The sequence below is a fragment of the Ursus maritimus genome, unplaced genomic scaffold (genome assembly GCF_017311325.1).
Source record: "Ursus maritimus isolate PB19 unplaced genomic scaffold, ASM1731132v1 scaffold_27, whole genome shotgun sequence".
In the NCBI taxonomy this organism is placed as follows: domain Eukaryota; kingdom Metazoa; phylum Chordata; class Mammalia; order Carnivora; family Ursidae; genus Ursus; species Ursus maritimus.
The window spans coordinates 25,756,333-25,767,420 of NW_024425230.1; the positions used below are offsets into that span (position 1 = coordinate 25,756,333).

The window sequence follows — 11,088 nt, forward strand, 5'->3', positions numbered from 1 at the left end:
GGTGCTGAGCTGCTGCACGTCCTGACAAATGTGGAAGCCTCATCTCTGTGGGCACTTTACCGATGTATTACAAAGGGCGTGCTCTGAATACCCTCTTGGGATCTACGTTCTTGTTTGTTTGGCGGAGAAGAGCTGGCGTCAGGGGCCGGGCTCATTGCCCTTGCTGTGTTCCTTGCAAACCCCGAAAGCTTTCCTCCATTGGAGATTTTTTTTTTTTTTTTTTTTTTTTTGGTGATTTCATGTCTAGAACCCAATTATCCTGAGCTCTTTTCAAGTAACGCTGTACCAACCCAGAGATCATTTCAGCGGGGACGCGGGGCCGGCTCCACCCCTGCCACCAGCGCCGACGGACGCGCAGGGTCTGCACAGCTGTGTTGTTCTGATGACGGCACCTCTCACTAACTACACAGAGTTTGTTCTGAGACCCTCTGCAAGCTTCTAGGTCATGACGTCTTCGAAGTCAGACAGCTGCTTCATCTGCTCCACTTGCATGGAGTGCCTCCTGACCAGCTGCTTCTTACTCCTCAAGTCAACTCTCTTGGGTGAACTTGGAGCCACGGGAACCATGGATTTGAAGCCGCTAGCAAGTGGAGAAGAAGGTTTGCTGCTCGATCTGATATCGGGGATAGGTGGGTTCAGGTTTACATTTAAAGGCGGCAGGAAGCCAGGCCTGGTGTGCGAAATCCGGTCCAGCAGCAGCGTTCCAGAGCCTCGCCTCTCCAGGAGATGCGGCGGCCGGCGGCGTGCCGAGTTGGGGGACGTGCTGGGCGCGGCGTCCAGGGACTCCCGCGAGCCGTGGAAGAGAGCCAGGTGGGAGCCGTTGAGCCTCTTCCTGTCCAAGGGGCCTTTGCTTGACTCCAGGCCAACGGAGCCGAGCGGGTCAGCGCCTGCCTGCAAATCCAGATCATGCAGGTCGCTCTCCAGCCGTTTGAGGGACACCGGATCTTTGAGAGCAGGGGGGCCTGCTGGACTGACACCAGCTTTGTCCTGGTCGACAGGGAGAGTTCCTCTTCGGGCCAGACGAGGGTGGGGAGCCTGGCCCTTCTCGTAGGCCGCCTTCCAGGACGCCGGTGCCGGAGAGGCTGCGATCTTCAGAACCTGCTCCGTGACCGTGGGAAGGAGGGTGGGGTCTTTGCCGTCGATGCTGTTGGTTCTGGAGAGCGGCCCCCTTTTGGGGAAGGACACATCGCTAATGCTCTTGATGACCTCACCGTCTGGGCTGGGGCCACGCGTCTCGTCCTGACGCACGTTAGCAGCCAGCACGGACGGCGCAATCAGGCCCCAGGGTTCAGACTGGAGCCTCTTCAGCTGGGGCAGGCGGGCCCTCTTGAGGCTCCCTACTTTCCTGGTGGGGGACCCCGGCTCGTTCAGAGCCTTTGCGGTGTTGCAACCACCCAGATGCCCTGTTTGGAGGCTGAAGAAATCATCTTCCCTCTCACTGGGTGGCGAGCCCAGGCCTGGAGCCTTCAGTTCAATATCGGAGGGAGTCGTGCATAGTGGAGGTGACTGTCGGTCTTCCACTTTGGGTGAAGGAGGGACGTTGAGATACTGTTTGGTGGTTTTGGTGCCTGAGGGTGATTTATCTGTTGTTATAATAATCACCTCCTTCCCTTTGGCTTTGCAGGCGTCGAGCAGGTGCTTCAGGGCGTCTTTGTCATCGGCGTTTATCGCGTAGACCAGGGCTGAAGCCCCCGTGCGGTCCTCGAGGCTGGGATCCGCTCCGTTCTCCAGGAGCAGGGAGACCACTTCTCCCCCAGCCCTCCTGATGCAGGCGTGGATGAGAGCCGTCTTGCCAGACTTATCCTGGATGTTGGGGTCTGCCCTGTTGTCCAGCAGGTACTTCACCATCTTGGACTTGCTGATGCTCTGCCCGTCCACGTGTTTGGTGATGCACGCCACCATGAGAGCCGTCTCCCCTTTGTCATTGCTTTCATTGATATAAGCACCCCCTTCCAGGAGAAGCCTGGTCAGCCTGAGCCTCCCCAGCCACACGGCCTTCAGGAGCGAGTTTCCGTCAGTCCTCAGCTCCGTGGCGTCGTCCATCGTCCTGGCCTCCGCACCTCCGAGCCCCCGCGGTGATCAGACCTAGCAAGGGAAGAAGAGAGAAGAATGCCATGTGTTCTGTAGGTGATCTGAGGGCTGTGGCTGGTACAGGGCTGGAGACAGGCGTATCCCGGCCCGAGCCCGAGCGATGCCGGCGTATCCAGCTTGTCCGCATCCGTTTCTTCATCTGTAACGTGTGTGGGGGCCGGGGGGATGCTGGCAGCTGCCTCATAGAGCCAGTGTGGAGATCGGACGAGAGCACGTGCAGAAAACCCTTAACCACAGTAGGGCAGGCGACACAAGCCCAGCACATAGGAAGCAAGACGAACCCGGCACTGGGCTGCCTGCCTGGTACTTACCTCAAATGTCGTGTAGGAGACCGTGCTCCCGCGGGGAAAGGTGCACGTCTGCCCTGTTGGCTGCCGTCGCCCTGGCATCGAGCAGCGAGCCACACCTCACGGGTCACCTCGTAAATAACTGTTCACTGCATTGTTCTTCCAGGAGGAAACACGCCAGAACGGTGGTAGAATTATGGACAATTTTCATCCTCTTCTTTTTGCCGCACTTCCTGAAAGAAGCATGCATTACGATTGTAATAGGGGAGAAATCAGAAAAAAAATCACTGTAAAGCAAATTCAGTCTCGCTACCCTCCTCCGGGTTGTAGTGTCTACTTTGCCAGCAGGTGTCAGAATCCTCCCCGTCCTCCTCCTGGTCCTCCAGAACGACGCCACGCCACGTCCTTCCCATGGACAGGTATGGGGCAGAGGGTGGACGGGACTGCATGACAGCCCACACCACAGCGGCCTCAGCGGAACGCTGCCAAACCTGGCTTTTCTGGTTCGGTTGTCCCCACGTCCGTCCCTGACTTCCTGCACCCGGAGCCCCCAAACCCGGTGTTGCTGGAGAGGCCCTTCCGCGGATGAGGAGAGATGGGGGCCCCTCCCTGGCCCACATCGGTGCCGGCACAGCCCCTCCACGGGGACTCCGTCCCTCCGGGCTCCTGCTGAGCAGACAGCCACAGCTCCTCACCGGACGCACATCATTCCTCCCCCGACCCCACTACCCTGAGCAGTTCCTGAGCGGTTCATAACCTCTGTTAAATTGGAAGTCGAAGCCTTTCCTTGCCGAAGTTGAGAGATGGGTCTATACCCTTTATAAATTTTTAATACATTAATAGGTACTTGCAATTTTCTCAAAAGCCCAAACCACACTTAAGTATGTAAAGACGAAGAGCTCTCCTTACACACACACACACACACACACACATGCCTCCGTGAAGCCACTCTCTTCAGAAGTGACCTCAGCTAACCGTCCAGTGTGTCTCTGCTTCTCACGGTGCTTTGCTCGAAGAGCTACGCCTCAGTGTGATCGCACTGCAGTTGTGTTTGTGTTCCCACAACACGTGCATTGCAACTGTCCCCCATCTCTGTGCTTCCTTCTTCAGGCTGCTCCTGATCTGTGTGGGTGCATGTGTGTGTGCGTGTGTGGGTGCGTGCAGGTGTGTGGGTGTGTGTATGTGTGTGCAGGTGTGTGCGTGTGTGGGTGCGTGCAGGTGTGTGTGAGTAGGTGGGTGTGTGCAGGTGTGTGTGTGTGTGGGTGCGTGCAGGTGTGTGAGTAGGGTGTGTGCAGGTGGGTGTGAGTAGGTGGGTGTGTGCAGGTGTGTGCGTGTGTGGGTGCGTGCAGGTGTGTGTGGGTGTGTGCAGGTGGGTGTGAGTAGGTGGGTGTGTGCAGGTGGGGGTGGGGGTGGGTGTACAAGCATGAGGTAGGGCCTTTCTCTTCTGTTCCCACCCTCCCCACTCCTCTCTGGTCCTACATAAGTAAGATCACTTTATTAAGGTCTTACGTGTTAGGTGTGTTCGTCCCCTCACGCTGGACATTTGAAGCAGGATGTCCACGCGGTTGATAAAGGAGAGGGAATGCGCAGGGAAAACGCTGCCTTCTGCTCCATCAAGAGCCCCTCACCTCCAGCCCAGCCCTCCCCAGCATCACCATGGCTGCTCCCGTCCCTACACACACCGTCTACCTCAAACGCCCGACTTTTCTGTCCCTTTCAGCGCTCTTCCTGTTTCTAACAGTAAGGCCACCCTGCTCTTCTTTAATTATTCAGCATCCTGTAAGCCTCAGCTCAAGTGTTACTTCCTTTTTAATCAAGAGGAGAATCACTCAAGATCGAAGCGGGAGGGTGGGGTGAGATTACAACTGACTCATACCCAGGCTATATAAAGAACTCCCACAAATCACTTCCTCCAAAAGAGGATACACAAATGGCCAATAAGCACATAAAAAGGTGCTCAGCCTCATTCGTAGTCAAAGAAAATCAAATTAAAGCACAATGAGAAACCACTACACGTGGTGTCTAATTCAACGTGGCTAGAATTAGACGGGCTGGTCTCATACCAGGGACGGATCAGGACGCAACCCGACAGGAGCCTGTTGGTCGGGCATCGAGCAGCCCTCCACCGGCAATTCCGTGCCCGGCTCGTATCTATGGTAGATGGAGAAGCTTGGCCACAAAGTCCTCCCATCCCCGGAGCATACCACCTGCAAAGAGATATTGCCCCTCCTCCCATCGGGACCTGCTTTGACCAATAAAACACAGCCAGAGTAACCGTGTGTGTGTGTGTGTGTGTGTGTGTGTTGAGAGGCAAGGCCTCTGTGGACCTTGCACCTCCCACTCTTCTCCTTGTAAAGACGTGTGGGCTGTCCTGCCAGCAAGGACCCACGGAGCCCCGCCGACCAGCCCAGCTGACCACACGTGTGAGCGAGGCCGCCTCGGACCAGCCGGCCCCCAGCTAGATACAACTGTGGGAACGAACCCAGGTGAGGCCAGCAGAAGTTTCCAGAGCCCGGTCCAAATTGCAGAAACATGCACAAATAAGTGGTCATTGTTCTAAGCCACTCGTTTGGGGATGATTCGCTCACATCAACAAATTACCAGTAAATCCGTGCAGCCAAACATACAAAAATGCTCCCAGCAGGACTATTCATAAAAAGCAGAAACTAGAAACAGCCCACCAAGAAGAAAATAGAGAAATCATCGTATAGGCATATGCTGGAATGCTTTACACCATCTTTGCATTCTCTCTTTCTCACACTCACACACAACACACAGACGCTAACCCCCCCCACACACAACACAGGCACACAGACCCACACTCACTGTCGCACTCACACACACACACAACACAACACAACAAGAAAAACTGGATACGGCCTCTCCTGGGCTCCTTAATACTTTGCAACCTTCTCTGCTGATCTTCTGGGTCAGCCTCCTGCTCAGAGCGCTGAGCCTCCTGGGCCCCCCGAGCCCCCGGAGCAGGAATGCGGTCTTCTCTCCCTCATCAGCTGTGCCGTAATTGGAAGGAGGATAAAGGAACAGTCGAGGAAAGGAGGAAGACACGGGAGGAGGAGAGTGGGAAGGGTATGAGGATGGACTGCGGGGTTATCTCTCTGTGTCCCGTGTGGGGCAGACCATGTCCCTGCAGACTCCTTCAAGGTCCAGGGTGGGCAGGCAAGGAGGTGGGAAAGGAGGGAGAGGAGGGAACAGGACAAGGTCTCTAGGAGACGCTTCTCTCCCTGCACTTGGAGTCAGTGGCCCCCCACTCCCCTGAGCTCACACCTTGTCCCAAATCCCAGCTCCTAAGGAGAGAACAGAACAGAGACAATGCATTCTGGTTGTTTCTCAGTTCATCCACGCGTATGCCACTCTCTGTGTGTGGGGAGGATTTCTCGTATTGTCTACAACCATTTTTTCACTGGGTGCCTCCCAAATGACCTTCCTGAATGACAGAAATGCACGAGCTTTGAGGGAGGACAGACTCGGACCCTCAGCTCACCTTGCAGCCCCGTCACATGGCCACCTGACAAGAGCCCTGACGTTCGTTCGCTTTCTGCACACCCCAGACTGACACAGTCCTGTTGACCTGCCCATCTCAGGGTGTTGGCCACCCGCTTGGCTTTCTGGCCCGAGTGGCCTTGGCAAGCTGTGCACCTTTCCCACCGTCATAGGTCAGGTCAGTGCTACAGGTGACAGGTGGCCCGAGTCCCACACCTGATTTCAGCTGACCAGGAGCAGCAGTTTCCCCAACGAAGCCACTGGGCGCACAAGTGTGGGCACATTAACCCTTTCTAGAGCGGATGCTGACTAATAAGAGGTGGGGTGGGAAGCAGATGTCAAGCAAACTCTTCTCCCTTTCTTCCCCCGAGATCCTGTTGTTGGCGGGTTTCAGGGATCTGGGTGGGGTGCAGGAGATGATGTGACTTCCCCAAGGCTGAGCTATCAGAGTGCTTGCCGTGAGGCTGTGGCTGGCTCCGTGTCCCCTTGTATTTGCTCCTCCCCCTTCCTCGCTCCAGTTTTCATTCCCCCTCACTCCTACGCCCGACAAAAGTGCTAATAAACTGACATGTTTTTATTTGTGAAGCTTGAATGAAGTCATATTACATATAATAAAGTAAACTGTGACTGACACACTGGCATGACTTGTCATTCATTCATTCATTCACCATCAAATATATGTGTCAACATACGTGTTAGGCATTAAGGACAAAGAAAAGTGTAGAAGTCAGGCTTGGAAGGGTCTGGCTGGAGGCTGGAGGTCGCCTAGGAGCCTCTGAGGGATGACGAGGGTCAGAAGCACCAGGGTGGGGAGGGTAAGGAGCATCGAGCCGGAGAGAAGTTCTAAAGCAGAATCGAATAGGGACCCACTGGACAGCGGGAGTCAACCAAGGTCTAATTTACTCTAATTTGGGAATTCATCCCCTGTTGTGCGTGGCAGAGAACGAATATTAGGAATACCTCACGCAGGAAATATCGATGTTTTTCATGGTTTCTCAGCTTGTCAGAAGGAACCCTGACCGTACGGGCCTGACACATGCCCAGAATTTTGAAACCCCGAGCACCTGGACTGTGCTAGGCACCATGTTTTAAAATTAGCAACTCCAAAATGGTTTTTTTTTTCACATGTTTCAGCAACAGAGTTAACTGAGAAGTGAGCAAAATTTTCCTGGTTCCTTCCCTGTTGTCTGCCCTCCTTGCGCCCCCCCCACACACACACCCTTCTCCCACTCACTGCTCAGGGCTGTTTTCTGACTCCCTCAACCCCACCAGAGTGGGAAGAACGCATCTTCCAAAGGCACAGGGACTGGAAGAGAGACACCAAAAACTAAAACATCACCAACACCAAAAAAATAAAATGATGCTTTCTCTGATGGAGGGGGTGGGTGGATGGAAGTGGTTGCCTTTTTTGTCCAGAAACCCTTGGATTCTTTCACTGTCCATGAAATTATGAAAAATCTAAGATTTTGGAAGCGGTGAGGAGCCATCTTGTCCAACCGTTCCCAGTTTAGAAATAGGGGCTTTAAAGACAGACTGAGTCTTTTATCTGGCTGCAGGCAGGCTCTCCCCCTCCCGCGTCTCCCCACACCTGTAGCCTGAGCAGCGTAGATCAAGGCTGCACAGAAAAGGGCTGGGGGCCAAATGTGGCCCTTGGGGACGTCTTGCTTGACTGACACAGTGTTAATTTTTTAAATCTGAATGTTTTAAGAGGAATCATTCATTGTGCAGTTTGGCAAAGGCCTCGCCATTCTCTGCAGTCTTACAATTGGCGTGATGCCTCGACTCAGGCTACTTACCTAGCCTCTGTATAGATGTGTGGGTTCATGACACAAGGCATAAAGGTAAAATACTCGGAGTACAAGTCAGGATGCTGTGTTTCCGTTCTTTCCATCACTTCCTAGCTTCTCACCTCTACAGGTTTGTCCGGAAGCTCCAATGAGCTAAGAGATGGAGAAGCCCTTTCCGTAAACTTTACAGTATGGTGTGCTTCCGTGAGCCATTATAAATAAGGTCACCAACAATTCCTTCAGGGCAGCTAAAATACCATCTGTTGTACCTCTTCCTCCTCGAGTCACCTTGGCATCAGATTTCCAATTAAACTTCCTTTGTCTGGCACCGAGGTAAATCAGAGGGCTGAGGCATTGCCTTCAGTTTCAAGACTATTCGTATTCGACCCTAGAGAGGAAATTGTGCAAAAGGAGGAGAACCGACAGACTCCTGCAAACGTCTACAAAGTGTCTCATATTCCTAGGAAAGGCACTGGACACACACATTGCTGTACTTAGTGACCAGGGTAAGTGTCCAGGACTCTACAACACACGCTTTATACTTCTGGTTATGGCCTTGATCTTGTTTCTTGCCTACTTTCTCAACTTCCTCTTCTCCTTCTCCTCCTCCTCCTCCTCCTCTTCCTTCTCTTCCTCCTCTTTCTCCTTCTCCTTCTCCTTCGTCCTCTTCTTCTGTTGCTGTTGAAGGACATGAACTACACAGTGTCGTTTCAGCGACATAAGCATATGGCTGTTCTTAGGTTTGTACGCATAAGTTTGCACACAATTATATCTTAATGAATCTCAACTACTTCTGATATGTATCAAACTGACATCTTGTGGATCTTTATAAATTGCCTTAAAGTCTTTGTGGAACAAAATAAAATAGAATCGATGAGCACGTATTCGGTTGATCTATAAAACTTGCTGTTTCCATGTAGGTTAAACAGTGGTTTACAAAATCATTTTCACGTGGTTCCACCTGATACTTACAGTGCTTCTCTAAATGCACCCTAGGTCTGTAATCGCTCCACCATCCAAGCTCCTGAGGTTGTATGATTGCGGAAGAAAGATTACAGAGTAAAGAGGCAGGCGACCTGGATTCTAATCTCAGCCCTGATACCAGGTGGCTGTGTACCCACAAGCATCATTTTGCCAAATGAAGAGAACTCCAACTCTGCCTTACAAGATTGCTTTAAGGATCAAATGTAGGCCATGTGTGGACACTCTCTACAAAGTCCTGTAAATATCTAAGGAATTATTATGTTGAATCAAACTCCTCCAGGATCCTCCCTCTGAGCCCTGCTCTGGGGTACCCAGCCCCTAGCCCAGTGCCACTGCCATTCATCACCCACTCTCTTCCTCTTTCAGTCACCTGCTCCCCCCTTTCTGGCCCCCACCTCCTAACCACAATCCGCAGTTTGCAGAGTTTTTCCAACAGGATCTCTTTGACCATCTTCCCCTGCACTTTTGCAAAGGACGCCTCATTACCCTAATTTTGCAGACACAGAGCCTGAAGTTCAGACAGGTTGGGTGATTTTGCCTAAGAGCCCAGGTTTGTAAGTGGTACAGCTTTGATTCAAACTCTGCCCCTCTGAACCCAAGTACAGAGCTCAGGCACACCTTTCCACTGCTGCAGCCTGGCGTGGGGTTGACAGGGGCGGTACAGCACGGCCGGCTGTGTAGACTGGGACGGGTTACCGATTCTCTCTTGCTCCGGTTTTCTGATCTGTAGAATAGGGATAACAGCACCCGAGCTCTGGGCGTGCGTAACAACAGCAGAACGCATGTAGAGCGCTTAGCACAGGGCCTTGGCACAGGTGAGCGCTCGATAAATGCTAGATTTTGAAGGAGTTTGGGTACGCCTTTCAAAATCCAAGAGGCCACACCGTTTGGCGGTAGCGTTCGCGGAAGCGTGGGGATGTTTTATACTCCGCCTCTTCCTTCCGCAGTCACGGGAAGCAGTTAGAGGCGGATCAGAAGCTGAGCCCCACGTTAGCGTTTGCGATTCAGGAGTCCTTTCTCCCAGCCCTGGAGGCGGCGACGGGGAGCGGCCCCGGGGCGGAGAGCGGGTGGCGCGCAGGGGCCCGGGCTCGGCTCCCTGCCCGGCGCTGTCCGAGGTGCTGGACGCCGGCGGCGCGCGCTCCAAGGCCGCCGCTGTTCCTGGGCATCTTCCAGAAGCATCTTCCAGGGCGTCAGGTGCAAACCGCGCGGTAAGTGCTTCTCCATCATGGCTCTGAAATGCTCACATTCAAACTCTTCACAATTTCTCGAACATTTTCAGGATCATAACCTCTCACCACCCGATCCTCATAGGTTTCTGCAAAAATGTAGGCTTTGCTCCCTTTTCAGTCCCTGCAGAAATTCAGACGCCTATCACCCAGCCCCGCTCCGCAACCATTTCCTACAAAAATCCAGGCCCCTACGCATCTCACCCCCACGCGTCGATGCAAAAATGAAAAAATGTAAATCCATCTTCCACACCCTTCTCCCACAATTTCCTGTGATAAAAGCAGACTCTCGTTACAGCCTCCCACTCCTGCCTTAGCTAAACGCGTGGACTTACTTCTGGGGAGCTCAAGATCCCTCCCACCCTTTGGACCAGGGGAGACCCCTGGGGGTGCGCTTACCTGGTGGGGACGCTCACCAGACGAGGCCACCCGAGTGCAAGCCACCGGTAGGGCCATTATTCCAAAACCAAAGTCCGGGGTGCCTGGCACTCCCGCCCTCAGCTTCGGGCTGGTTACCAAGGGCACTGCCAGGCTGAACCGCGCCGGGAGCTGGGATTACCCCGGGCCTCGCGGGTCCTGTTGAGTGACTTGCCCAGAACTTCGTCAAGGTTCATAAATAAAAGCCCTGCGTCAGTACCTTCTGATCACCCCCTTGCTCCTCCAAGTTCAAATGAGAACAGGGAGTTCTTCTTTAAGAGAAAGAAGGAAGCGTGGACGATGAGAATTGCGCCCAGTTCTGCCTTGCCGGTCTCCTGCGCAGCCCGGCCCTGCGCTCCGTCCCGGGCCCCGCCGGCTGGCGAGCGCCGCTGCCCGCCCGAGCCCGGAGCGCGTCTCCAGCCGCGACGCTGGCGGGCTGTGTGGGTGTGTGTGCCGGGGAGGAGCGAGCACCGCGGGGGCAGCGGGGGCGGGGAGAGGAGCCCGCCGCCCCGCCCGCACCCCGAGAGCTGCGGTCAGACTGGCCAGACCGCCTCGCCGGCGCCGGGTGGGGGCTCCCGGAGTCGGGGGACTGGCGGGCGTGCTCCCCGACTCTGACGCCGCACGTGCGGGACGCGGGTAGGGATTCGAACTCGTGTCTCCTTTGCTCTCCACGCGGCTCTGCCTTCTTCGATTTCCTTCGTCAAACACCCTCGGATCCAGAATGTCCGTCCACAGCGTGGGAGGGAGAGGAAGGGAAGAGCGGGGACTGTGGCAGTAAGAGTCGGGGGGGGGGGG

The 11,088-nt window shown here is 54.3% G+C and overlaps 1 protein-coding gene across 1 annotated transcript; it reads right to left on the minus strand.

The window, feature by feature from the left end:
* Positions 1-211: 211 nt before the first annotated feature.
* On the minus strand, positions 212-3,559 carry ANKRD34C (ankyrin repeat domain 34C). Its single transcript, XM_008687834.2, has one exon. The coding sequence runs from the start codon at positions 2,041-2,043 to the stop codon at positions 439-441; it is 1,605 nt and encodes a 534-aa protein (XP_008686056.1). The 5' UTR covers positions 2,044-3,559; the 3' UTR covers positions 212-438.
* Between the last annotated feature and the right edge of the window lie 7,529 nt (positions 3,560-11,088).

Coding starts and splice junctions, on each gene's coding strand:
- ANKRD34C (XM_008687834.2), bottom strand. CDS start 2,043: ATGGACGACGCCACGGAGCTGAGGACTGACGGAAACTCGCTCCTGAAG.